This window comes from Schistocerca piceifrons, chromosome 3, assembly GCF_021461385.2.
Source record: "Schistocerca piceifrons isolate TAMUIC-IGC-003096 chromosome 3, iqSchPice1.1, whole genome shotgun sequence".
In the NCBI taxonomy this organism is placed as follows: Eukaryota; Metazoa; Arthropoda; class Insecta; order Orthoptera; family Acrididae; genus Schistocerca; species Schistocerca piceifrons.
In genome coordinates, this window is record NC_060140.1 from 379,811,710 (window position 1) to 379,839,478 (window position 27,769).

At 44.5% G+C, this 27,769-nt stretch overlaps 1 protein-coding gene across 1 annotated transcript in view; it reads left to right on the plus strand.

Moving 5' to 3' along the window:
* LOC124788674 overlaps positions 1-26,983 on the plus strand; it is a 67,793-nt gene extending 40,810 nt beyond the window's left edge. The window contains exons 3-4 of the mRNA XM_047255956.1: positions 10,191-10,624; positions 26,694-26,983. Of these exons, the coding sequence (XP_047111912.1) occupies positions 10,191-10,624; positions 26,694-26,983 (724 nt within the window). The remainder of the gene's footprint in view (positions 1-10,190; positions 10,625-26,693) is intronic.
* Positions 26,984-27,769: the final 786 nt, after the last annotated feature.

Sequence of the window (27,769 nt, forward strand, 5' to 3'; positions counted from 1 at the left end):
AAACGGAATGCGTCTAGCTCCAACTACCATTCCGCGTTCAGAGTCTGTTAACTCCCGCCGTGTGGCCGTAGTCACTTCGGAAACCTTTTCGCATGAGTCACCTGAGTAAAAAAGACACATACGCCAATGCACCTTGTGTATGCGACACTGCCGCCAATTCTGTATGTGTATATAACCATCCCATGACTTTTGTCTCCTCATTGTATACACAAACACATGTAGGGCCTATATCTACTTTTACACATAAAGAATATGCTCTCTTGGAACTTATGAAGGCAGGGCGACAAGGTAACTATGAGTTGTACGGAGATCAGACTGCAGTTAGAAAATTCTAAGGGAATTAAAGAGGAGCAATAGCTGAAAGGCAGTAACCTATCCCTGACGCTATTCAATCGGCACAGTGACCAAACAGTCAAGGAAACCAAGAAAAAAATTGGTGTCGGAATTAAAGTTCAGGGAGAAAAATTTTAAACTCTGACGTTTGTCGATGACACTGTAATCCTGTCAGAGATGATAGAGGACATTCAAGAACAGTTGAATGAAATGGACTGTGTCTTGAAAAAAAGTTAGAAGATGTATATGAGGAAAGTAAAACACGAGTAACGGAATGTCGTCGATGATGAGGGAATTAGTATACGAAATGAGCTGACGATTTCTGCTATTCAGGCAGCGAAATAAATGATGATGGCCGATATAGAGAGGGTATAAAAACCAAACTGGCAATACCAGAAAAAGAGTTTCTCAAAGTTAGAAATATATTAACATCGAATAAAAATTTAAATGCTACGAAGTCTTTCCTGAAGATATTTGTCTGGAATGGACACTTGTACGGAAATGAACTGTAGACGGCAAGGAATACAGACAAGAAGAATATGGAAATGAAAATGAAGTGCCATGCTTCTTGACAGAGCGTAGGGGAACGATGCGGGAGACCCGCACCGTCGTCCTAATGGAGGTGGTTTGCCGTTGCCTTCCTGCGATCGTGATGGGGATGAATGATGATGAAGACGACACAACAACACTCAGTCATTTCGGGTCAGGTGAAAATCCCTGACCCCGCCGGGAATCGAACCCGGCACCCCGTGCTCGGGAAGACAGAACGCTACCACGAAACCACGAGCGGCGGACAAAAATAATATATATTTTGAAAAGTGGTGCTGCATAAGAATGCTGTAGATCAGGTGCGTAGATCGGATAGTTAAAGAGAAAGTACTCAGTTGAACTAGGAAGAAAAGAAGAAATTTATGCCACGTCTAAAACAAGGCATCGCTTTAAAGGACACGCCTTGAGGCATTAAGGAGTCGTCATATGGTAATGGAGGGATGTGTTCAGGATTAAATTTGCAGACGAAGACCAAAAAAAAAAATGGTTCAAATGGTTCTGAGCACTATGGGACTTAACATCTGTGGTCATCAGTCCCCTAGAACTTAGAACTACTTAAACCTAACTAACCTAAGGACATCACACACATCCATGCCCGAGGCAGGATTCGAACCTGCGACCGCTGCAGTCGCGCGGTTCCGGACTGCGCGCCTAGAACCGCTAGACCACCGCGGCCGGCACGAAGACCAAAGAATGACTACAGTAAGTAAGTTCAAGTGGAAATAGGATGAAGTAGTTATGGCAGAAATGAAGAGGCTTGACGTAGGTTATGTGGAGAGGTGCGGCAAACCAACCTTCGGACTGGTGATGATACTAACCGAATGAAAAAATTACTGAGTCATAAATGGATGAAGGATGACGTATAAAGGCGTCAGAGTAACAATGCTTGAGTATATAAAGTGAAAAGACTATATGGAGCCGTCCGGTGTGGCCGTGCGGTTCTAGCCGCTTCAGTCTGGAACCGCGTGACCGCTACGGTCGCAGGTTCGAATCCTGCCTCGGGTATGGATGTGTGTGATGTCCTTGGGTTAGTTACGTTTAAGTCGTTATAAGTTCTAGGGGACTGATGACCATAGATGTTCAGTCCCATAGTGCTCAGAGCCATTTGAACCAATTATTTTTTATTTTTTTTACTATATGGAACCGACTGTGGTTAACGCAGATGACAGGCTTAGATTTATTAGTAGTGTATTGAAGAACAGCATTTCATTTACATCTGTGCTTATAACACACTTTTAGAGCGTATACTGAAATACAGATCAAGTGTGTGGTTCCGGAAGCCGAATTAAAATGAAGAGTCATCTAGCTTACATAGGATGTTTGTTTTTATTTGAAACAACTAAATATCTCAAAAAATTGGGATCATATGAAAAAAATGATCAAGATGAAAATTAGTATTTTGAAAGGGAACATCTGTCTGTGCTAAAACTGGTCACCTCGTAAAAGAGTCTCCCCCCTCCCCTCCCTTGGGGGTCACCTTGTTTTTCAGATTGGAACCTCCCCTTTTTCAGAGCGGGTTCGAATTCTAAACAAAAAAACAAAAAAAAACGACCTAGGGCTTATCCATTCGTGGTAGATGCCGCTGGTAATCGGCGCGAGAGCCACGGCGGTTGGACGGAAGAACACACTGACATCAGTCAGCCCGATGGTGAGACTCGAGAGAGGACACGGAAACCAAGCATCCTGGTGATGGAGGCACTCGCCAAAACCCACCCCGAAGGGAACAGAAAACTACGTTACGTTACATGTAGCTGACTTGCCGGACTTGTAAATATTTAAACGTAACAGTTTTACTATACTATACTGGGCAGCCCAGACAGAAGTCCCACTTGAAAATATTAATTTTTCATCTTGAACATTTTTTCGTGCGGTTCGTATTTTTCGAGATATTTAGTTGTTCCGAGTTAAAACGAACACCTTGTATGACGAAGGGCAGTCCGAATCACCACAGCTCTCTGGTGAGAGAGTGAAACAGAAATTCCGCAGAATCTCAACCGGCGAACTCTCACGAAAACCGACATAATAAACTACTAAAACAAGATTATCTTCAGCGCGGAATCTACAGATACTCCTAAGCTGCAACAGGATTCTTTACGTTAGCATTACAGTAATAACATAGCTACACAGTGTGGTCATAAACAGACTAGAAAACTTGTATAGGAGTTGCAGGGCAGGGTGTGCTGAGAAACAACTGTTAAGAAAAAAATTGGATACGTAGCGTCGTTTCCGAGTTCAATACACTGAAGTTAGTTAATTAGGTCGTTGCGCGCAAATTCAAGCGGCCCGCCAGGGACGGTGTCACCATACGTGTTCTTCGTTTGATTTCCTAAAACTGAACAAGAGAACGATACAAAAACTGGACGTGCTACGGTAATAAGTTTCGAACCTGAAGCAAACAATGAGAAGTTTCGTGCGCTGTCATCTACCCAACGAGAACAAATTACACAGCCGCTTGAATCTAGAAGTGCAACGGCCTCATTGGCCAACATCTATGCAAATTAGCATGGAATCAGCGCAAAATATTGAATTTTTTTTCTTAACAATTGTTTCCCAGCACAACTCCCTTTCAACACCCTTACAGTCTTCTTAGCCCTGTTCCTGACCACCCTACATAATCGGTCATAATGGAAGGAAAATTTAAAATGTGTTGCGTTTATTGCTTACGAAATAATTTCTCAACATGTGCTGTAGAACACAGTTTGCAGTGCAAATGACCTTTTTTCGTAACGTAGCCCTATAGATCACAAGTCTTCGTTTGCGGAAGTTAAGCTGGTTGTAGCGCAACGAATTGTCAGTGCGTAGTCTCTGTGGGAAAGTCTTTTGCTAGTTCCTTGTCCCGCGCTTACGCAGGCTCGGCATGATTAGAACGGATTTGGCAAGGTTAGTTTTTAAAGGGTGGCCGGATGCCCTTCCTGCCGCCACCCCGTACCCCCCCTCCCACCACCCCCCCACCCCCACCCTGGGGACAAACTTAGTGTACCCCAACTGTCTGCGTCGAGTGTAATTCATGAAATAGTGCGAAAGTTCTGCGAGTCGTGTAACTGAGGCGAATCGTGGGGACCGGCGCAATATTCAGCTAGCGGGATGTGGAAAACCGCTTAAAAACCACATCCAGGATGGACTGCACACCGGCCGACGTCGGTAATCCGACGGACGGATTCGATCTGGGGCCGGCGCGCCTACCCGAGTCCAGGCAACAGCAGATTAGCGCTCTCGGCTACCCTGGCGGGTGAGCTTTAGATCTCCATTTCTCGTATTATGCGACGAAACAGTCAGGAACATTACATGGGAAGTACAATTTGAAAAAGGTTGGAAGTTTCTACTGTAGTTCCTCATAAGCAGACAAGCCCTTTAAAAGGAAATGGTGTAGTATCGTTGACTTGTGAGGCCACATGGCACATTTTGTGGTTCACCTGACTGTGCTCCATCACAGTGGTTAAGAAACTGGCTTCAGATTACAGAGGAAAACCATTCAAATCTCCATTCCAACATTCAAACATAGAACTAAATCTCCGTCCACGGGCCCTGCGATTCATTAACAACCGGCCGCCGAGTCATACCTACCAGTGACGTCATTAGGATGCGGTATGGAGTGGCACAGGGTCAGCATACAACTCTCCCGGCCGTTTCCAGCCTGCCAGACCTTGAAGCCGCCACTACTCGCTCAACTAGGTCCTCAGTAGGCATCACGAGGCTGAGTGCACCCCTTTCCAGTCCCCCCACCAACAAAAGACCGTGGTAGTGCGGGAAATCAAACCCGTGCCTCCCAGTTCCGCATAGCAGTCATCCACGCCATACATATAGATCAATTCATGCAGTTTCCGAGAATTTCCTCTGAGAGGGTCACGGCCCATTTATATCACCAAACAGAGACTGTGCTGCGTCACTAACGACTTGGTCGTCGACGGGCCGTTAGTTCCTAACCTCCCCTTCTTATGTCCTTGATCACAATGAATGTCATGTCTATAAATTCCTGTCAAGCTGGTTTGCTTAGTACTATATTCTCTATTACTTTATTAAGGACAACGATCTCTTTCGTGGCACTGGTCATGTTATTAGAGGTACAATAGTTTTTAATATGTAATTTTCACTATCAATAATATTTATACCATTATTCTGTTCAGTTGGCGAAGTATTTCCTTCGAATTTGCGTGCTCTCATGACACCAATTACAGCATCACTCGAACACAGCGGACGGAGTTCTTTACCGCAACACTATTTCTTTGCCGGCCGGAGTAGCCGAGCGGTTCTAGACGCTTCAGTCCGGAACCGCGCAACCGCTACGGTCGCAGGTTCGAATCCTGCCTCGGGCGTGGATGTGTGTGATGTCCTTAGGTTAGTTAGGTTTAAGTAGTTCTAAGTTCTAGGGGACTGATGACCTCGGAAGTTAAGTCCCATAGTACTCAGAGCCATTTTAGAGCCACTATTTCTTTCCTGTGCCAAGTACATACCTTACAGTACGCAATGCCATGTGTTGTTTACCTATAAAAGGAATTTGTCGCGCGGCTGAAGATGGGAATGATGTCCTGTACCGGTCCAGCAAAATAAATTCCAAAAATAAAAATAAATCCTAATATACAGTCGATGTAGACCTTTAGTTATCATGAAGTTTTTGAGATTGGTGAGAGCTGCACAGCACCGTATGTGATAGTGAACTACGTGACGGTACGCCAACACATACACACGATTACAGACGTAGTGTCAGTTGAATACGCTCCTAGACGTGAATAGGACAAGTTACAATACGTCACAGATAAGTTCAAAATGGTTCAAATGGCTTCATCACTATAGAATTGAAGTCGTCAAAGGTGGTCTTTAATTTCAGGTTCAAATGGCTCTAAGCCCTATTAGACTTAACATCTGAGGTCATCAGTCTCCTAGACTTAGAACTACTTAAACCTAACTAACCTAAGGACATGACACACATCTATGCCCGAGGCAGGATTCGTACCTGCGACCGTAGCAGCCGCATGGTTCCAGACTGAAGCTCCTGGAACCGCTCGACCACAGCTGTCGGCCACAGATAAGTTATAGAACAATTCATAAAATAAGACGTGTATACCAGGGCGTTCATCAAAACAACAGAGGACTAAAAATAGTCATGTCAGGGCTTTCATTAAAACAACAGAGGCCTGAAAACAATTATTCCAGAGATAACACCACCGTTTCTGAACTTGATAATTAATTCATTTGGCTGTAATACCCAAACGTGGTTGTTGTATGCTGTTGCCATTTTCTATCTACTTCTACTTATAGAAGTGCGCAAATATTCGATTCTCTGTCCGCAGCTTTTGAAACAATTCTTAGCGACCATACAGAAGAACATTTTATTGTTAATTTAGATACATAGTCATTAATGTGTACTGTATTGGGAATATCCCGAATGTGTACAAACGGCGATTTATCATTTGTTATTGTGTTAGAAGTAGAATTTTCAAATGGCTCTGAGCACTATGGGACTTAACAGCTGTGGTCATCAGTCCCCTAGAACTTAGAACTACTTAAACCTAACTGAACCTGCGACCATAGCAGTCACACGGTTCCGGACTGCGCGCTTAGAACCGCGAGACCACCGCGGCCGGCTAGTAGAATTTTCAGAGTATACTGTCCCTGTGTATCTAGTGTTACATTTTCGTCTTGTTCACTCGTTTCAGTATACTGTGGTTGTAAGACTCGTTTCACGCCGGAATCAGTCTTTTGAATTGCCACAACAAACTGTAATATCTTATTTACGATTAGATTCCACAAGACTACTAATTTTTAGAGATGCTGATTGCTGCATTTCACCCGCTGTTCCAGACGGTCTTGGACATTTTCGATTGCATTAACATCGGGTGATTCACCGGGCTGCTTGGGTGTTCGTTAAACGAGGGACGTATTCGTGTAGCCCAGTGAGCACTCCTGCTGTCATCTCGGAAGATAGGAGTCTCCGCAATACATTCATCATTAAGATGTAGAAGTAAAGACAACACATGGTCACCGAGAATATTGAAATGAACATGCTGTTCCACGTGCACGGTAACGTGAAACTGAGAACCCAAGTCATGGAATGAAATATACCCTAGAAACATCACAGGCACACTTCAGCCTGGTGTACATCCTCCAGCCACTGTGTGTCAAGAACGTGATTGCGCCGTCGATGCGATCGACGCCTCGCAGAATTTGTAGTAGAGACAAAATTTCGGCGTCGTATTACGCTATACTCATACTTTCATGTACTGTCCAGTTTCCGTGTAGTTCAGCACATGGAAGACGTGCACCTCCATGTGTCGATGCGAACAATGGCCTTTTGTGAGGTACCTGATCCCAAATGTTCACTGCAAGCAGCTGCTCCCGTAATTTTCTCTCGGAAACAGCTTGAGATGGAGCTGCATTCGTTGCCAATAGAAATTTTTGTCGAGTTTCAAAGCCATTATGATGAAAAGCCATGACACTACTTAGGGTATTTTTAAGAACACTGTGGTTACACCGTGTTATATTGCAGCGAGTGGTAGACGATTTCTTATAGAACCGCTGGACTGTCCGTGTTGATACACCAGTGAATCAGGTAAGGAGCTCGCCCAGACACGACAGCTGTTTTCCGCCGTTCTGTCACATTTCCACATCGAGCCGTCCTACTTTGCTGAGTCCATACAACCCACTAGCACATGCACTATCCCGAAAATGGTTCAAATGGCACTGAGCACTATGGGACTTAACATCTGAGGTCATCAGCCTCCTAGCACTTAGAACTACTTAAACCTAACTAACCTAAGGACATCACACACATCCATGGCCGAGGCAGGATTCGAATCTGCGGCCGTAGCAGCAGCGTGGTTCCGGACTGAAGCGTCTGAAACCATTCGCCCACAACAGCCGGACCCTTATTAGTAGACATTAATACGGGGCGTGTGCAGCGTTCGCCTTTACGATGCTTGAACTCTGGTGGGCACACTTTCAGTGAGCCGTCTCAATGTATGTGAATCAGTTGCAGGCCATTCTTTCTCAGGAGGCGAAATCAGGGAAGGTAGTGGTGTCGGACGATGGGATCTGAAAAGAAGTTGAAAAAATGGTTCAAATGGCTCGGAGCACTATGGGACTTAACTTCTGAGGTCATCAGTCCCCTAGAACTTTGAACTACTTTAAACCTAACTAACCTAAAGACATCATACACATCCATGCCCGAGGCAGGATTCGAACCTGCGACCGTATCGGTCGCGCGGTTCGAAACTGTAGCGCCTAGAACCGCTCGGCCCACCTCGGCCGGCAAAACAAAGTTGACATTCTAAGTCATCCTAAATGTGTTCCAATGGGTTCAGAGAGGCCTTCCGGGCAGCGCTGTCCATTTCAGGAATGTTATTATCAAAATGAATGTGAAATCTTAAGGGACTTAACTGCTGAGGTCATCAGTCCCTAAGCTTACACACTACTTAACCTAAATTATCCTAAGGACAAACACACACACCCATGCCCGAGGGAGGGCTCGAACCTCCGCCGGGACCAGCCGGAATGTTACTACCCCCAAACCATCGCCTCAGAGATGCTGCCTTACTGTCGTGCTGATACAAAGAATCACCGTCTCCGGTCTGTTCGTCTACTGTTCGCAGTGCACAGTGCTGTAAAGTGTGGTTCCGCCGCTCCGCGTTTACCGCTTTCATAAGCGCTGCAGGGGGACCGCACCGAAACCACGTAAAATTCGTCCATACATAAAGACGCTCACTCCGTACTTCACTTCTAGCATAACACATAATGGCAGATAATGTTCTCTGTGGGTCGTGGTCGACACTTGGATGGGTGTCCAATCGAGGCCGCCATGCGCTGTTGCCATTTTCCTGGGTGCGTTCAGCCTCGTGATGCCAATAGAGGAGCTACTCGACCGAATAGTAGCGGCTTCGGTCAAGAATACCATCATAACCACCGGGAGAGCGGTGTGCTGACCCCACGCCCCTCCCGACCGCATCCTCCCCTGAGGATGACACGGCGGTCGGATGGTCCCGATGGGCCACTTGTGGCCTGTAGACGGAATGGAGGAATCCACAAAATCCTTGCAACGGATTGTTATCGGATTGTCACAGGATACATTGTGATTCATCACTCGTTTGCGGTCAGCCACTGTGCAGTGACGTCGCTCTTCACAGTAGCTCAAGCGCTTAGCATTGACCACAGAAACGTGTGGCTCATGACAAACTGCTCGACTATTCTACCCCGTTCCTTTTAACTCTCTGCGCACACTGATTGTACTAGTCAACTGCTGGCAGTACTCTGGAAGTCACGAATTATACCTTCTATTGATTTCATGCGATTTTTTTATAAGCACCCTTCGTAATGGTCGACGGTCTCTGTCCAGCTCATGAGGTCCCGCCAAGACTTCGTTTATCTGCCGTTGTTCCTTCATGTTTCCACGTCACGGTCACATCACCAACATTTGGGCACTTATAGAAGAGTTGAAATGCCCCTCTCGGATTTGTTACTCAAGTGACATCCAGTGGTATTCAATGCCAGTGGGCTCTCTTGACCGAACCAGTCGGCTGTTATGCTTTTATTCCGACAGCAAAATACTCCCTACGCCTCCTCTGCCCCTGGCGTGTCCGCCACTCGTAACATTTAGTGGCATTACATAGATATCTGCACACCATTTCACTGCCACGAATTGCGCCAGTGGTGGACGATCACATGAGCACCTGGTACCAGTTCCACAGCAACTACAGCTCTGAAAAAAGCAGGATGATTTGAGAGATTCACTACTACTCTGTCGCCGGGCGGTGTGGCCGAGTGGTTCTAGGCGCTTCAGTCCGGAACCGCGCGACCGCTACGGTCGCAGGTTCGAATCCTGCCTCGGGCATGGATGTGTGTGATGGCTTGGGTTGGGTTGTTTGGGGGAAGAGACCAAACAGCGAGGTCATCGGTCACATCGGATTAGGGAAGGACGGGGAAGGAAGTCGGCCGTGCCCTTTCAAAGGAACCATCCCGGCATTTGCCTGGAGCGATTTAGGGAAATCACGGAAAACCTAAATCAGGATGGCCGGATGCAGGATTGAACAGACGTCCTCCCGAATGCGAGTTCAGTGTGCTAACCACTGCGCCTGTGTGTGATGTCCTTAGGTTAGTTAGGTTTAAGTAGTTCTAAGTTCTACGGGACTGATGACCTCAGATGTTAAGTCCCATAGTGCTTAGAGCCATTTGAACCATTCTATTCTGTCGGGTGAGATTATTTTGTGCAAGCTTCCATGTCCACATTCCAGTTGTGTTTCGGTGCTCGTCCGGTACGTCCCACAGAAGACACTTGCAAGCCGAGAGCTGAGAGCCCGCCGTCTGTGTGTGTGTTGCAGTGGCAGCGGCGTCCGACATCGCGGCGGCGGCGGCACCAGCTGTGGACGGCGGCCGCTCGCAGAAGTCTGCAGCCGCCGAGTCGACTCGCCTGGCCTCGCAGCCGCCATTGGCCGAGGAGCGCATTTCGCGATTGATGGCGGGCGGGCGCCGCGTCGCGGCTCCCGGAATCAATATGGGAGGCGGCGGGGGCGGATGGAAGCTGGAGGCGGGGGCGGCGGCGGCGGCCGCGTCGCGAACAATGCCACCCCTCGCTTTCTGTGTAGCGCCGGAATCAATCACACCGGCTCGCGGCAGATTCGCTCGATACACACCTGCCAGCCGCGCGTCTCCCGAGACGTCTGCACAGGCACCGAGCAGGGAAGCGAGGGCGCTCTCCACGCTGCTCCACTGCTCGGCCTAAACAAGTCGCGCTGCGCCCACGCTCTGCTCTTACGTTCGAAAACAAAAAAATGTGTGTGAAATCTTATGGGACTCAACTGCTAAGGTCATCAGTCCCTAAGCTTACACACTACTTAACCTAAATTATCCTAAGGACAATCACACGCACCCATGCCCGAGGGAGGACTCGAACCTCCGCCGGTACCAGCCGCACTGTCCATGACTGCAGCGCCTCAGACCGCTCGGCTAATCATGCTCGGCTGTTCGAAAACAGTTAACTGGAACTCCACTCCCCAGAAAAGCTGATTAGGATCGACACATTCGATACGACTCATACCGAATCCACTAGTAGAGTCTTGTTTAACGATGCATAGTGCGAATCGAGAAAATTGTGGATGGTGTTACGAGATATTTTCAGAGTGCTTCAGTACAAAGGACTCCGATACCGCCTTACATGATAATGTTGCAGTTTCCTTTTATTCCGTTTCTTAAGCCAAGCTAATAATCAACTGCAGTAAAAGAGGGGTAATGGAATATAACAGACTTATATCAATTTTTTATCAAGCACGTTGGACATGATGATCCAGGGTCCGTGACTGTACTAGTTATATGGAAACAAATAACGGCACCAGATGCATTTTATTAACGCAAACAGCCAGTCCAGATCTCACCAGTTATTTATTTATTACACTACTGCCCATTAAAATTGTTACACTACGAAGATGACGTGCTACAGACGCGAGATTTAAACGACAGGATGGAGATGCTGTGATATGCAAATGATTAGCTTTTCAGACCATTCACACAAGCTTGGCGCCGGTGGCGACACCTACAACGTGCTCACATGAGGAGAGTTTCCAACCGATTTCTCATACACAAACAGCAGTTGACCGCCGTTGCCTGGTGAAACGTTGTTGTGATGCCCCGTGTAAGGAGGAGAAATGCGTACCATCACGTTTCCGACTTTGATAAAGGTCGGTTTGTAGCCTATCGCGATTGCGGTTTATCGTATCGCGACATTGCTGCTCGCGTTGGTCGAGATCCAATAACTGTTAGCAGAATATGGAATCGGTGGGTTCAGGAGGGTAATACGGAACGCCGTGCTGGATCCCAACGGCCTCGTATCACTAGCGGTCGAGATGACAGGCACCTTCTCCGCATGGCTGTAACGGATCGTGCAGCCACGTCTCGATCCCTGAGTCAACAGATGGGGACGTTTGCAAGACAACAACCATTTGGACGAACAGTTCGATGACGTTTGCAGCAGAATGGACTATCAGCTTGGAGACCATGGCTGCAGTTACCCTTGACGCTGCATCACGAACAGGAGCGCCTGCGATGGTGTACTCAACGACGAACCTGGATACACGAATGGCAAAACGCCATTTTTTTGGATGAATCCAGGTTCTGTTTACAGCATCACGATAGTGGCATCCGTGTTTGGCGACATCGCCGTGAACGCACATTGGAAGTGTGTGCCCGCAGCTCGTGGTCGTGCGGTAGCGTTCTCGCTTCCCGCGCCCGGGTTCCCGGGTTCGATTCCCGGCGGGGTCAGGGATTTTCTCTGCCTCGTGATGACTGGGTGTTGTATGATGTCCTAAGGTTAGTTAGGTTTAAGTAGTTCTAAGCTCTAGGGGACTGATGACCATAGATGTTAAGTCCCATAGTGCTCAGAGCCATTTGAACCATTTGGAAGTGTGTATTCGTCATCGCCATACTGGCGTATCACCCGCCGTGATGGAATGAGGTGCCATTGGTTACACGTCTCGGTCACCTCTTGTTCGTATTGAAGGCACTTTGAACAGTGGACGTTACATTTGAGATGTGTTACGACCCGTGGCTCTACCCTTCACTCGATCCCTGCGAAACCCTACATTTCAGCAGGATAATGCACGACCGCATGTTGCAGGTCCTATACGGGCCTTTCTGGATACAGAAAATGTTCGACTGCTGCCCTGGCGAGCACATTCTCCAGATCTCTCACCAACTGAAAATGTCTGGTCAATGGTGGCTGAGCAACTGGCTCGTCACAATACGCCACTCACTACTCTTGATGAACTGTGGTATCGTGTTGAACTGGATGGGCAGCTGTAGCTGTACACGCCATCCAAACTCTGTTTGACTCAATGCCCAGGCGTATCAAGGCCGTTATTACGGCCAGAGGTGGTTGTTCCGGGTACTGATTTCTCAGGATCTATGCACCCAAATTGCGTGAAAATGTAATCACATGTCAGTTCTAGTATAATATATTTGTCCAATGAATATCCGTTTATCATCTGCATTTCTTCTTGGTGTAGCAATTTTAATGGCCAGTAGTGTAGATGCAGTTTTGTTATCAGACGCCACGGCCAGCTTCAGCCACCAAGGCCATTTTCAAATGTTTACGAGCCTAGTGTCTTGCAGGTATGCAGACACGCTCTGTGTACTCGCATGGCGCTAGACTCATGGCCTTGGTGGGTGAAGCCAGCGATGGTGTTTGAAAAGAAAAATCGAGCTGCTGCTGCATCTGTTTTCAATGAATTCAATCGGATGATGGTGATTAGATTACGAAATCAGAAACTAGAAATCTGTAGATGGGTGTCATTATTTGGGCAGCAAAGTAAGTCTTGTTGGTGAAAGTGAAGAGGATGTAAAATACAGAATAGCAACAGCTAGAAGAGTCTTTCTGAAAACGAGAAATTTGTAAACGTCTAACATAAATTTAAATTTTAGGAAGCCGTTTCTGAAGGTTGTAAGGTACCCCTTATTCGGAGACGAGATCACATTTTACTTTATATCTAGTTTTGCTATCTCACTTAAGTGAAGTGACTGTATCAGCGCTGCATTACGTACGGAGCAAGGGGCGAGCGATAGGTTCCCGCGCTCGCTAGCAGAGGCGGTTGGCCATCTCACGTTTTCAGAGCCAGTGGAATGAGGTGCCGATGTAGAAATCACTCGTGACGTCATCAAAGAGAGACGTCGGAAAGTACATGTACTCTGGCGTGAATCAAATGACCGTTATTAACAAATATTTTCTGACAAAAGTTTCCTTTTGCCATTTAGACACTAGGAGAAATCTGTGGGTCATAAATACTATCTTTTAGTAGTATTACAATGCCAGGAAACGATAATAATGATACATAAATGAATAAATTTGGCATTAACGAAGACGTACGATCTTATATGAACTGTACCAATTGCACGCTTAACTTACAGACTGTGCACTACACTCGGCAGTCGTTGATGGGATGGCTCTCGATTTAGTAATGTCGTAGATCACGCTCTTGCACCGTTAATAGTTAGCTTATAATCAGTGTGAACTAGTTCATTCTAGGGTGTATCTCAAATAAACGCACCCTAATGATATCCTGTATAAAAATTATTCGCACAAAAAATCTTCTTCCCATGTCATTACAGAAAACATAGACAGTAGTATTCTCTTTCAGAATCCGACGGCGCTGTTACAACTCTGTAAGGGGTCATAAAACTACGAGAGCATCTCCAAGTAACAGGTAGGAAGAATTCTTACTCGGCGGTTCAGTAAATCAGTTCAAGGACGGACTGGTTTAATTATCACAAAATTCGGATGGGAAAGCATGTTCAGTTATACTGTACGCCCCCTATACCACCATCTACGGACTCACCGGCTAAACTGAGACGTATCTGGAGGTTTAGTACGAGTGGGGGGTTCTTGCAAGGTACTAAGTCTGCAGTGCAGCCTTGTACAGAAGTTAAACGTGGGGGAAGAATAGTTCAGACAAGAAGAGGATAGAGACTTTTGAAATGTGGCGCTAGCTAATGAAGAGGTGTTAAATGGAATTGGTGAAAAAAGAAATTTCTGGCACAACGTGAGCAAAAGGTAGGAAAAGTTGGTAGGACGCATCCTGAGGCATCAAGGCGTAGTCAGTTTGATAACGGAGGGAAGTCGAGGGGGCGGTGTACAGACTGTAAAGGGAGACCAAGGCTTGCCTGCAGTAAGTAGGGGCGAGTGGATGTGGTCTTACAGAGACGGGGAGACTGTCTCAGGCGAGTCTAGCGCGGAGAGCTGCATCAAACCAGTCCGTATCAGGTATCAGCAGTGTGGTCACAGTATCCAGAGTGCCCACAAGCGTAAGGGTGGACGATGATAAACACTTAACGATCGATGGCTTTTATGTTATGTGGCGTCACAGGTTTAATATTGGCGCGTAATCTGTTACCAGCTGTAAGACACCTGAAGATTGAAAGAGAGTGTGAATAAAGAACTATTTATCATTAACTCTTGGGTACTGAAATACAACGTTCTTCTATTTCAAAGAAACTGTTCCCTTCAGGAGACCCATGCTAAACTTTTGCACTGTTATAGCTTCAAATAATGACAGTGTTTGGAATAAGTGTAGTCGTTGGGATGAGTGTAGTTGTGAGAACGAAGAGGAAACGTCTTTAAAAATGAACAGAACGCTGCGCGGGGTAGCCGCGCGATCAGAGGCACCTTGTCACGGTCCGCGCTGCTCCCCCCGTCGGAGATTCGAGTCCTCCCTCGGCCATGGGTGTGTGTGTTGTCCATAGCATAAGTTAGATTAAGTAGAGTGTAAGGGACCGATGACCTCAGCAGTTTGGTCCTATAAATTTCCAATTCTCCAATGAACCGAACGACATGAAATGATAATAAATAATTTATGATACATCCTTGTATATACACTTTCATGTGTCCAAAAATTTGTTTTGCATAAGGAATGTTTGTCCCTTCTTGTACGACTGTAATTAGGGTCACATAACGTATAACTTTTCCGCCCCCAGTAGCTGAGTGGTCAGCGCGACAGGATGTCAATCCTACGGGCCCGGGTTCGATTCCTGGCTCGGTCAGAAACTTTCTCCGCTCAGGGGCTGGGTGTTTTGTTGTCTGAATCATCATCATTTCATCTCAATCGACGCGTAAGGCGCCGAAGTGCCGTCAAATCGAAAGACTTGCACCCGGGAACGGTCTACCCAACGGGTGGCCCTAGTCACACGACATTTACTTTTACCTATAAATTTAACTCGACGAACATGTTCAGTTAGAGTAACCACGTTTGGCTGTAGCAGCAGTAGGTAAAACACAATTCAAGGTGACAGCGATAGATGTTTTTGTCGTTTCGAAAAATATAGTCTTTTAGAAAAGTCAAGCTGGGCGTTCATGATGCCCTTTGGCCTGTGACAGTTCACAGTCTCTTTTATGTTTAAATTTTCCACAGGTAGTATGTTTTAGCTCAAAATCGGCATACAATGACAGAAGTAGGTTAAAGAAAAAGAAATATTCCATAGATACTTCTTTCATTCCTGCACGATTAGTATGTGCTGAGAAAAAGGGGCCGGCGGGTGTGGCCGAGCGGCTCTAGGCGCTTCAGTCTGGAACCGCGCGATCGCTATGGTCACAGGTTCGAATCCTGCCTCGGAGATGGATGTGTGTGATGTCCTTAGGGTAGTTAGGTTTCAGTAGTTCTAAGTTCTAGGGGACTGATGACCTCAGATGTTAAGTCCCATAGTGCTCAGAGCCATTTTTGAGAATAAGGGGTATTGACTTGAAAAATAATATGCTTGATCCGCTCTAGTTTTAATGTGGAAATCTGGGGCTCATATCATTGGGAAGTTATAAATGCACTATTAAATACTTCAAATAAAGAATACGTCTCATTACAAAAACCTAGAAAACGATTATTCACCTGCTAGTACTGCAGATTTTTCTGGTAGTTACAGAACGTGCGGTGTTCACGTATAGATTGTACCTTCATTACGAAGATTCTGTTTATATACGTCTGCCACAGACATATCTATAGTGTGAAACTGTCCTCATAGATTAATTGCTTGACTGCGTGGTTTATGTTACGTGAGTATAACAGAAATTGGGAACAAGAAAGAGGGTCTGCTAATGCAGACATATTTAGATCGACAATTTACGAATAGTTGCGAGACTACTGATGTTTTCAGAATACAATGCCATCGTCGAAACCACAAGTGACCAAGAAAAATCCTAAACCTTTCCCGTTTTTCCTGTTCCTAAATTTGTACATTAAGTTCCTATTAATGCATTATATAACTCATAACCTCACAAAAATCTCTGTCAACTCATTACACATTAACGAAGAACGGTTTACAGTTTATAATTGTTATCGTCGGTAAATAAGGAATGTTTGTTTCGAAATTTGCATCCACATCCTCGCTAAACACACACGCACACGAAACACTCGCAAACAGGCACGAATATACACAAGCAACTGCATTTCTTCTGAAAGAGAAACTATAGAGTATCGATAGTAGTAAGCCAGTGTACATCATCTAAAAGGAATAGATAATGGAAGAACAAAGGTGATATGCGATTATTAAAGTGGAAGAAATAGGAGTTGGAGGAAGAAGTGTGTGTGTGTGTGTGTGTGTGGGCGAGGGAGGGGAGGGGGGGGGGTGGTAGATGACTTTTTTTTTTTGGTATACGTATGTTATCAGAAGGCTAGCCGATAACACTGCTGCTGTGGACACAATGTATATAATCTATACTAATATAATTCAAAGAACGTTACTGGAGCTACCACTACATCTGCTGCCATGTCATGCAGAATAGCAGCATATCTATGTGTTAATTCTGCATTAATGTTCGATGCAATGAACAAACGCGCTTACTGCAGCAATCATCAGTTGTGAAATGGTTTCTTTTTCAGTGATGGAAAGTTAAGGGCCAGATAAATTTCCTGGGGTTTAGCAGGGATCGATCTAAACTCTTTAGTCTTGTAATAACTGACACACAAGCCTACCACATGGCTGCGATTTAACACTCGCCTGACAGTAACAAGGCTTTAGAGAGGAATCTGCAGGTTTTAATATTCTTATGTTATGTACAGTTCATCCAATGATGAAACTCATAATTGTAACTACTAGTGTAATTCCGACAAATTGTGCTTCTGTGGGCTCAAAAGGCTTCCATAAACTAATAATGAAATAAAATCGTTTGTTGATATGTACGGTGCGACGAACCGCTGATTTCACCTGTCTTTCCTCTGCTGCAGTGGGGTGAGAGGGCGAATTTACTTTTTCCGGAAGAACGCGCCGGCCGCCATGGAAACACAAAACAGCGGCCGCTGATCATGCACTGACGTCAGCTGGACCGAGCGCGAGAGTTACGCATCTGAAATAGACTTTCCTCTCTCCTCCCACAGGCAAGTTACAACTCCGGTAGCGTCTCTCCACTGCATCAGCACAAAATACGAAATTAAAACTTCTTACACGTAATTTGCAACTTCTTAACGCAATTTCCGGCGAACGAGTGCTACCGAATTGGATTTCCTAATCGGTTTCGTACCTTTTTCTTTTCTTTTTTCTTCTGCTCCGGCCGCCGTTAAAGACGACAGTCGTTTTGGAGTGGAATGCGGTAACTGGAATGGGAGAGGGAAACTAAGTAATCAGTGCCTCCTTAATTCCATCAATTTTCGGGACAGAAAACAGACACGACCAAAGAGATAGATGTAACTGTTTTGTAAGTATTACTAGGAGGGAAGAGAACTGGTTTCGTGTAATACCAAGTTCTTGCCGAGTGCGGCGTTTTCGTTGGCTGTAATGGTTCCGCACGAAAGCGACTGTGCAAACAAGGATACAAGATGCAAATCGAGACCAGATGATTTTAAGTTCACAAAAAGGAACGTGCACGCGCGAGCTTCTCTTCATCATTGTAGAACGACAATGCTATCTGAGGGGCTATATTAATCACACATGAGTTCTAACCGCCCATCAGTGAGACAGTATAAAAACCTGGGGTATAAGCATATAGCCACAACTTCTAATTCGACGCTGACATCTCGTGCAGAACATTACTTAAAAGTAAGCAACCCATTTCGTAACTGCCCACTGGTTGACTCTTATTGTAACATATCCATCGGGTTGTACTGCTTACGTTGACGGGTCGTTAGGCCCAGAAAATTACGTGAAAGTAAGCAACCCATTTCGTAACTGCTCACTTCTTGACTCGGACTTTAACGTATCTATGAAGTTGTACTGCTTACGTCGACGGGGCGTTAGGCCCAAATTTTTCTCCTTATTATAGAATGTAAATTGTTTGTGGAATAATTAAGAATCATCACTGAAACTGCATGGTTTTAAACAGTATGTGTACGCCAAACGGGTGAATACGGTAATATAAAGCACTTCAGTTGAAGACAACGAAAATAATTCAACTTCTTAATAAAACGAAGCGAACATTTTTAGGTTAGGCTTTACCGTGACTGTTACTGACATTAAATGAAACAACAATTTCACTGTTACCAGTCACCGTTTTATTTATTTCCACGACGCGTTTCGAAGGTTTAAACCTTGTTACAACTTTTGTTACAACTTTTGTTACAAGAGATTATAATAAATATTTGTGATTTTCTGTTGCTTTAGAATTTAGGGTACGTAAGGGTATATTTAATATATAATTTTCAATATGCTTTTTTCATATTGTGTAAATTTAATGTACAACAGTGTCCGAAAGCGATATTTAGACTTGACTCTGAGGCGAACATCATTTGTTAACATTGCAGATGGCAGAAGGTCACACGGTTAATCTATATACCATTGTCAGTTGATTCCCATATAATGAGGAATTCCTCAGTATCGAAACGCAAGGAAAACGCAAAGTCGTAAGTGAGCGCAGAAACGCAGTGTGGAGAACTCCTTAATAGTCCGCTGTAGCATCTTACTTTTGGTCTTTTCTTATACCACGATGTTCCCGTGTCCATACTGCTTCGGAAACGCGCCTTTCATTGTTGCTGGTCCGGAATGTGTGTCCTTATCTCATTCTGTCATGAGTTTGTTGCATGCATTGATGATACTGATGGCCTAATATTCGCTTCGTTTTAAATGAAACAACAATTTCACTGTTACCAGTCACCGTTTTATTTATTTCCACGACGCGTTTCGAAGGTTTAAACCTCCATCATCGGGTGGGTTTACATTAGTAAGTATTACATTTGTGTAATACTTACTAATGTAAACCCACCCGATGATGGAGGTTTAAACCTTCGAAACGCGTCGTGGAAATAAATAAAACGGTGACTGGTAACAGTGAAATTGTTGTTTCATTTAAAACGAAGCGAATATTAGGCCATCAGTATCATCAATGCATGCAACAAACTCATGACAGAATGAGATAAGGACACACATTCCGGACCAGCAACAATGAAAGGCGCGTTTCCGAAGCAGTATGGACACGGGAACATCGTGGTATAAGAAAAGACCAAAAGTAAGATGCTACAGCGGACTATTAAGGAGTTCTCCACACTGCGTTTCTGCGCTCACTTACGACTTTGCGTTTTCCTTGCGTTTCGATACTGAGGAATTCCTCATTATATGGGAATCAACTGACAATGGTATATAGATTAACCGTGTGACCTTCTGCCATCTGCAATGTTAACAAATGATGTTCGCCTCAGAGTCAAGTCTAAATATCGCTTTCGGACACTGTTGTACATTAAATTTACACAATATGAAAAAAGCATATTGAAAATTATATATTAAATATACCCTTACGTACCCTAAATTCTAAAGCAACAGAAAATCACAAATATTTATTATAATCTCTTGTAACAAAAGTTTACAATATGGAAAACATAAGATATATGTTACGGAGTATTTTTAGTTAATCCAAACTCACGATGTCACTTCATACATTGCTTAATAGTGACACCCACTATTCTCCACTCCAAAAAGTATGAATTTTGACAGAAGGACCATTCTGCACAAAATAAAGAGCTTGAAAAAACACAGTGCGGGACGATAAAACTGCTAGGTGTAAGATGGACAAAATATAATGCCGGCTGCCTCTTGTCAAAACTACTTGTTTCATATCGAATGAAACGATAGAATTAAAAGACCGCTACATGCAGAGATGACTGCATGAACAATGTTCAAAAATTCAAATGTGTGTGAAATCTTATGGGACTTAACTGCTAAGGTCATCAGTCCCTAAGCTTACAAACTACTTAACCTAATTTATCCTAAGGACAAACACACACACCCATGCCCGAGGGAGGACTCGAACCTCCGCTGGGACCAGCCGCATCAACAATGTTAACTTATAAACTTAGAGTAAAGATGAAACTACAGAAACCATAACATCACAGCTACACGAGACACGACGCTCAAGGTCGAGAGACAGTGAGAGAGGGGGGAGGCAGTATCCTACAACTCGGTCAGTATTCCTTTAGTCCTATCACAGAGAAGGGCTGCGTGAAAGGGAAGTAAATAAGCAGCATTTGCTTCGTGCTGTGTTGGAAACAACGTTTCGTTCTTCTTTGGAGCAACAATCTATGTAAACCGGCTTCCATGGTTAATGAACACTTAAACATTTGTTGTAAAGGTGAAATGGCTTTTCCGATTCTTAAATACAGCTCTAAGGAACGACACAGAACAATGTGAACAATTGCACTAAAGCTGCTTCTTTGCCACTACACTGCTTATCCACGAAAGTTGTCAAAACACGAATCACGCAGACATTATTTATCCGAAGACTCCTGGCTTATGCCGGTTACGATGTAGAGAGCCCATTAGTAAAGAAAAACCAAACAAATACAAGCGCTGGTATGTCAGAGTAAGTTAAAAGTCCTGTCCGCTTTTACGTGCATCTTTCGTGACCGTAAATGAAGTGACGGAAACTAACGTTGAAAGACTAAGCAACGATCGAGTCATGAATTACGGTGGAAATCAGTCGTATGAAGTTGAAAGACTAAGCAACAATCGAGTCATGAATTACGGTGGAAATCAGTCGCATAAATCACTTTTATAGGAGACAGAATTAAGTTAGTTGTCACTGGTGACGATGGAGACGCAGCGTGACCCAGTTTAGCTGAAAATCTAAGGTACAACTTTCTATGTATATGGGCTCCATTAATTATTTTCTGATACCATCAGATTGCACAAACTGGACATTAATAACGTAGCACGGTGCTGACGTTGCTGAACGTAAGTTCTTATAACTCTACGTTCTGGGTGAGCTACCAAAACAATAAACGTCTTCTCATATTTCTGCATCCGTAGAATACACCGAGACACGGTTTCGTAAGTATTATTGTACGCACATTTTGTATTTCATTGCCTGATTCGTACTTGCAACATTTACTTTATCAACCAAGATGTAGACAGACCTCGTAGCTTAATAAGAAAGCGGCGATGGAGACTTACTTTTCCATCAAGCAAGAATTGTTGGCAAAGGGAGTACGGTAATGCGTCGCTCGTTCTGATGTGCAGTGAAAAACCTCGTATAACAAAGTGGAAAATGTTACGAATGTAAAGGCTAAGGCTGCGGAAACACCGCAGTCTGCGCTCCGTTAACCGAAGTTTACGTGGCAAAGCAGGACCCAATGACACAGCGCTAGCCGTTTAGGGCATCAGATTCACCACAGGTCCCACCTATTTTTGCGAAAACGTACATAATAGCAACGAAACAAATTGTAGTTGCTTCTCTACCTAGATGGCTAAAACCTTAAAACCGTTGACCACGCCTCAACTCACCCAGCCTTTTGCGTAGTTGTCGAAGACCTTGTTTCGGTGTCTTCAGCTCTTCCGGAAATACAGGGTGCATCATGGTTAAGAGCGAAAGCTGATAAGGATAACGGAAGCTATGACTCTGCAAACGATTTATTTACGGGGTAGCTGCGAATATGTGGTTACGAACAACCAATGACCTCAGCATGAAACATTAATGTATTTAAAATGGAAACTTTTAGGTTACTTCCCGAATCTATTTTTACGAAGTACCACATCGTCGCAAAGAAAGACTGCGACCGAGGAAGCACAGAATTTGTTTCTTTAATGTCATTCGATGATCGAAAAAGTAGTCGATACATTTCAGTTCACAGTGGCCATTTTCAGGCCTCATTAGAACATACGAATTATCGCAGTGTAAATAAGTCCAACGTCCACTGGCAAGCGATATAAAAAAAAGCTAGGCATCGTCCAGCTCAACTAGTAGTATTATGCAAACTAGGCCATTCTGTTTGCATTACCTGACGATGACACTTCGGCTTATTTACGTTAGCATAATATTATGGTTCGTATGTTTTAATCAGATCTGAAAATGGCCACTATGTATCGAAATCGATACAACAAGTTAAGCGATTAAGGAAGTAACTTCCCCTCTAACTGCGCTGAAATGTCACCCACGGACTACCTAAGCAAAAGATACAATACTACTATAGAACGTTCATGTTACAATTATCCGTTCTTTAGTACCTGTTACAGGACGTGTTCTACATGTCGTCCTCACACTTGTATCAAACACCGCACTCATTTTTAAAACGAGTCACGAATTCTTTCAAACACCGTTGGATCATCTCGTAAATCTTGACAGTACTGAACGATCCTCTGCTCCATCTCTTCAAAGTTACCAGCGGGAGAGCTGTGCACTTTCTGAGATGACCCCAGATAGAAAAATCCGGAGAACTGAGGTCAGGTGATTGTGGAGGCCAAGGTAGATGGCCTGCTCCACCTTTCCATCTTGGGCTATACCGGCGCGTTGGATGTTGTCCTCATCAACAGTAAGACGTTCCGGTGCCCCAACATACATTCACCGCATGAGTGAAATTTTATTCCAATTAGGTTGAAATTTAACCGAAAAGTACTACTATAGCAGACACATTCGCCTCAAGAGAATGATATTTTAAATTATTGTCATTTATTCTTCAGTCTGAGATGCACGTTTTTGATTAGATTACATATTCCGATCACTCTGTGGACAATTTTCAGATCTGTGTAGTTTCGTCAGCAAACCGTCTCGTACAGTACTCTGACATGAGATTCTGAATAGAAGAGATGGGTTGCTGACATAGCTACATGGATCAGAGGATAACCCAGATTGATCGATAAGTATCATGTGCCTGAAAATGTGCAAGAGACTAAGGAGTAAATGATAATTATTTTAAACATTCCTACTCCATTTTACATTATCTTATATATTATTTTGCTCAGACAATTTTTCTGGCAGAGCACTACCCGATAAAGTGTTTTGGAAACAGGCTTTTCATAGCCTCTCTGCTCTTATTTTATTTATGTACCTTTCGTTCTTGCAACTAGTTTCGCGGTTGTAGCCCCATACTTCAAATAATCATCGGTTTTGTTATGACTAGTGACGATACTGGATTCTTGGCTGGCGGGTTGAGCGATGACACGAATAATTGCTCCCAAATGGGGGTGCAACCCTAAAATTAGTCACAAATAAAGAAAGATACGTAAATAAAATTAAAACATCGTAAATATGGACATCTGTTTCCAAAACAAACATCTGAACTAACTAGGACAATACTTCATGCTAAAGTCAGTGCTGACTCGTAATCACACGTAATTATCTCACAAACTGCTAATTTGCTTCTATTATCACATTATTTCAACCTTTTTGTGCGAAAATACCCGTCCAGGTTGTTCAAGGTATTTCTTTATTTATAATGACTTTTCGGCTACTGCCACAATCAGATCAATGCCTACAACTCGTAAAACAACGTTCAGTGTCAGTTGCCTAAGTGGACACTTTTATTGCAACTGACGCTGAATGTTGTCTGACAGGTTTTCAGTTTCGACGTGTTGGTGGCACTATCCAAAACGACGCTATAAGCAAAGAAATGTACTAAGCGATGTAGACGGCTTTATTTACAAAAAAAAAAATCCACACGATCGCAGACTACGTCAGGAAATTTATTTCCTACCAACCCCATTTGCAAACGATTTCTATAGGATATTTGAATGATGCGCAAATTGCCAGTTGATGCTAGATAACGAAAAGTGTAAGGTTATCGACTTGAATGCTAAAAGGAATCCGTTAAACTTCGGTTACACTATGGATCAATCAAATCCAAAGACTGTAAATTCAACTAAATACCTGGGAATTAGAATTATGAATAACTTAAATTGCAAAGAGAGCATAGAAAATGTTGTGGGGAAGGCGAACCAAAGACTCTGTTTTACTGGCAGAATACTTAGAAGATGCAACAGATCTACTAAAGAGAATGCCTACACTGCGCTTGTCCGTCCTCTTTTGGCGACTGCTGCGCCTTGTGAGATCTACATCTACATCTACATGGATACTCTGCAAATCACATTTAAGTGCCTATCAGAGGGTTCATCGAACCAACTTCACAATTCTCTATTATTCCAATCTCGTATAGCGCGCGGAACGAATGAACACCTATATCTTTCCGTACGAGCTCTGATTTCCCTTATTTTATCTTGGTGATCGTTCCTCCCTGTGTAGGTCGGTGTCAACAAAATATTTTCGCATTCGGAGGAGAAAGTTGGTGACTGGAATTTCGTGGGAAGATTCCGTCGCAACGAAAAACGCCTTTCTTTTAATGATGTCCAGCCCAAATCCCGTATCATTCCTGTGACACTCTCTCCCATATTTCGCGATAATACAAAACGTGCTGGCTTTCTTTGAACTTTTTGTACGTACTCCGTCAGTCCTATCTGGTAAGGATCCCACACCGCGCAGCAGTACTCTAAAAGAGGACGAACAAGCGTAGTGTAGGCAGTCTCTTTAGTAGGTCTGTTACATTTTGTAAATGCCCTGCCAATAAAACGCAAATCCTTACCAGATAGGATCAACGGACTACATCGAGAAATTTCAGAGTATGCTAGCACGTTTTGTATTATCGAGAAATAGGGGAGAAAGTGTAAGGGACATGATACAGGATTTCGGGTGGACATCATTAAAACAAAGGCGTTTCTTGTTGTGGCGGGATGTTCTCACGAAATTTTAATCTTCAACTTTTCCCTCCGAATGCGAAAATATGTAGTTGATACCGACCTACATAGGGAGAAAAGATTACCATAATAAAATAATGGAAATCAGAGCTTGCACGGAAAGATATAGACGTTTATGGAATAATAGTGTGAAGGTGTTTCGATGAACCCTCTACCAGGCATTTAAGTGTGAGTTTTGGACAACATGGTTGTGGAGAGCAGCAGCGATTAGTATGATTAATCAATAATTCAAGAACAGTCTTAATCGCATTTATTATTGTTATAATTTATAATATAGTTTCCTGCCGTTATGTAGACAGGAGTGACACCACCAGCAGTCGACCAATAGTTTAAACGCCCGGAAGATGACTCTTACGTCGGGTTGAACCCGGTTGGCGGTATTATAACAATAATAAATTCGCCGGCTGGGGTGGCCAAGCGGTTAAAGGCGCTACAGTCTGGAACCGCGCGACCGCTGCGGTCGCAGGTTCGAATCCTGCCTCGGGCATGGATGTGTGTGATGTCCTTAGGTTAGTTAGGTTTAAGTACTTCTAAGTTCTAGGTAACTAATGACCTTAGAAGTTAAGTCCCATAGTGCTCAGAGCCATTTGAGCCAATAATAAATGCGATTAAGACTGTTCTTGAATTATTTATTTAAGTGTGATTTGCGGAGGAGCAATATAGCTGTAGATGTAGATGCAGATGAATAGTAACTTGCACTCATGCCAGTTGTCACTGTTATTTGTGATATACCGTACGTACGAAGTTAACAAAATTCAAATGGTTCAAATGGCTCTGAGCACTATGCGACTTGACTTCTGAGGTCATCAGTCGCCTAGAACTTAGAACTAATTAAACCTAACTAACATAAGGGCATCACACACATCCATGCCCGAGGCAGGATTCGAACCTGCGACCGTAGCGGTCGCCCGGCTCCAGACTGTAGCGCCTAGAACCGCACGGCCACTCCGGCCGGCACGAGGTTAACAGCTGCTGCGACTCACCTTGTACACTAGACTACCGTATGCCTGATGACAGGCGGCGCACTGCAGCCGCTGTAATGAGGTTACGTGAGCGTATCCACCGGATCCCCGATCAGTCCCGCACTGCCTCACGGAACGTGGTGCTTTACAGCTCCGGAGTGTGTCACTGGACCGAAGGCACTTGACACAGTAGAAGTGGTAACAGAGACTCCCCGATGCACTCGACACTGTAGGACAGCCGGAGGCAGACTCGAGACTCGGCGGCAGGCGGCACGCAGCCGTCGACTGGCGCGGGGCGCGAACCGCGGCCGGCCGCCGCCATGTTCCTCTGCATCTGCATCTGCATACGGGACCAAGGAGGAGGAGCCGCGCTGCGCCGCGCACACCCCGGCACGACCCCCCCAGCCCCGGCCCTTGTCTATAATAATATAAATACGCGGTCCTTTGTAGGCAGCGCGTCGGGGCTGAAAATATTGAAGAGGCCCCTCCAAATCGTGTCCGTCACGGACGCTCTTTGCATACAATTAGAAGCGGCGCCGCTGCATTCGTTATTTGCGAGCTGCCAACGGACGGCATACATTTCGGCGGCGGCGCCGGGACCAGATGGGATGGGGTGCCGACATGCCAAGCCGAGCCGTACCCTGCCGGTCCGACAGCCGCTGCCTGCTGGCTTCACTTCTTTCCCACACTTTGCTCTTCCTCTGCGCTACGCTTCCTCGGAACCATGCTCCAGCGCATAAAAACGCCGTAAGGATCCATCTAGGAAAATTTTGACAAAAACAGCCCTCAGTCGCGAACATAATTAATTTGTAACCTAGGTTTCGGTGTCACAAGGGACACCTTCTTCGGACATAATTAAAACAAAATGTTACAGCATAACGTACCAAAAAATACCAAAGCTGCTGTCATACCTGACAGCATCAGATAGTCAGAATTAAAATAAAATGCAACAGAGGTGCAAGCCACTAGGGGCTGCCATGTGTCCTCTGCTACAGTCAACACAAAACTGAAACATCATGTGACTTGTGCGCCACGGCAACTTCAAGGCAATACCGCCTTCTGGTGGCTAATTGGTAAAACAAGCTATTTTGTAAACATCTCTCGTAACTGCAGAGAGGGAATTAAACAAACACCTGAACGGCGTACATGAAGTAATTACAATAGCGGGATACTGCATGACACAAAACACAACTAATGAATGACTGGCTCTGTTTTTCAAAATTTTGTATTATACAACAGTCACTGACTGACAGATATGTTAAAAACCTTTTTCGTCTACGAATATCCCACTACACAGTCATTTTTTTCCACATTCTTCTCTTCGTTTATTCTCTATCAGCTTACAGGGGTTGGACCAGAATGATGGAAAGAATTTCTCGAGAATTTATTTCACTGTGACTGCTTAGAAGCGGTGTAGTTTTAACCTGTGATTTGGTTATCTATTTTATTCCACAACCATATCAAGTGAATTCAAGAAGAATATAATAATCCAAGTTACAGGGCAAGCAGACGTTGAAAGGTTGAAA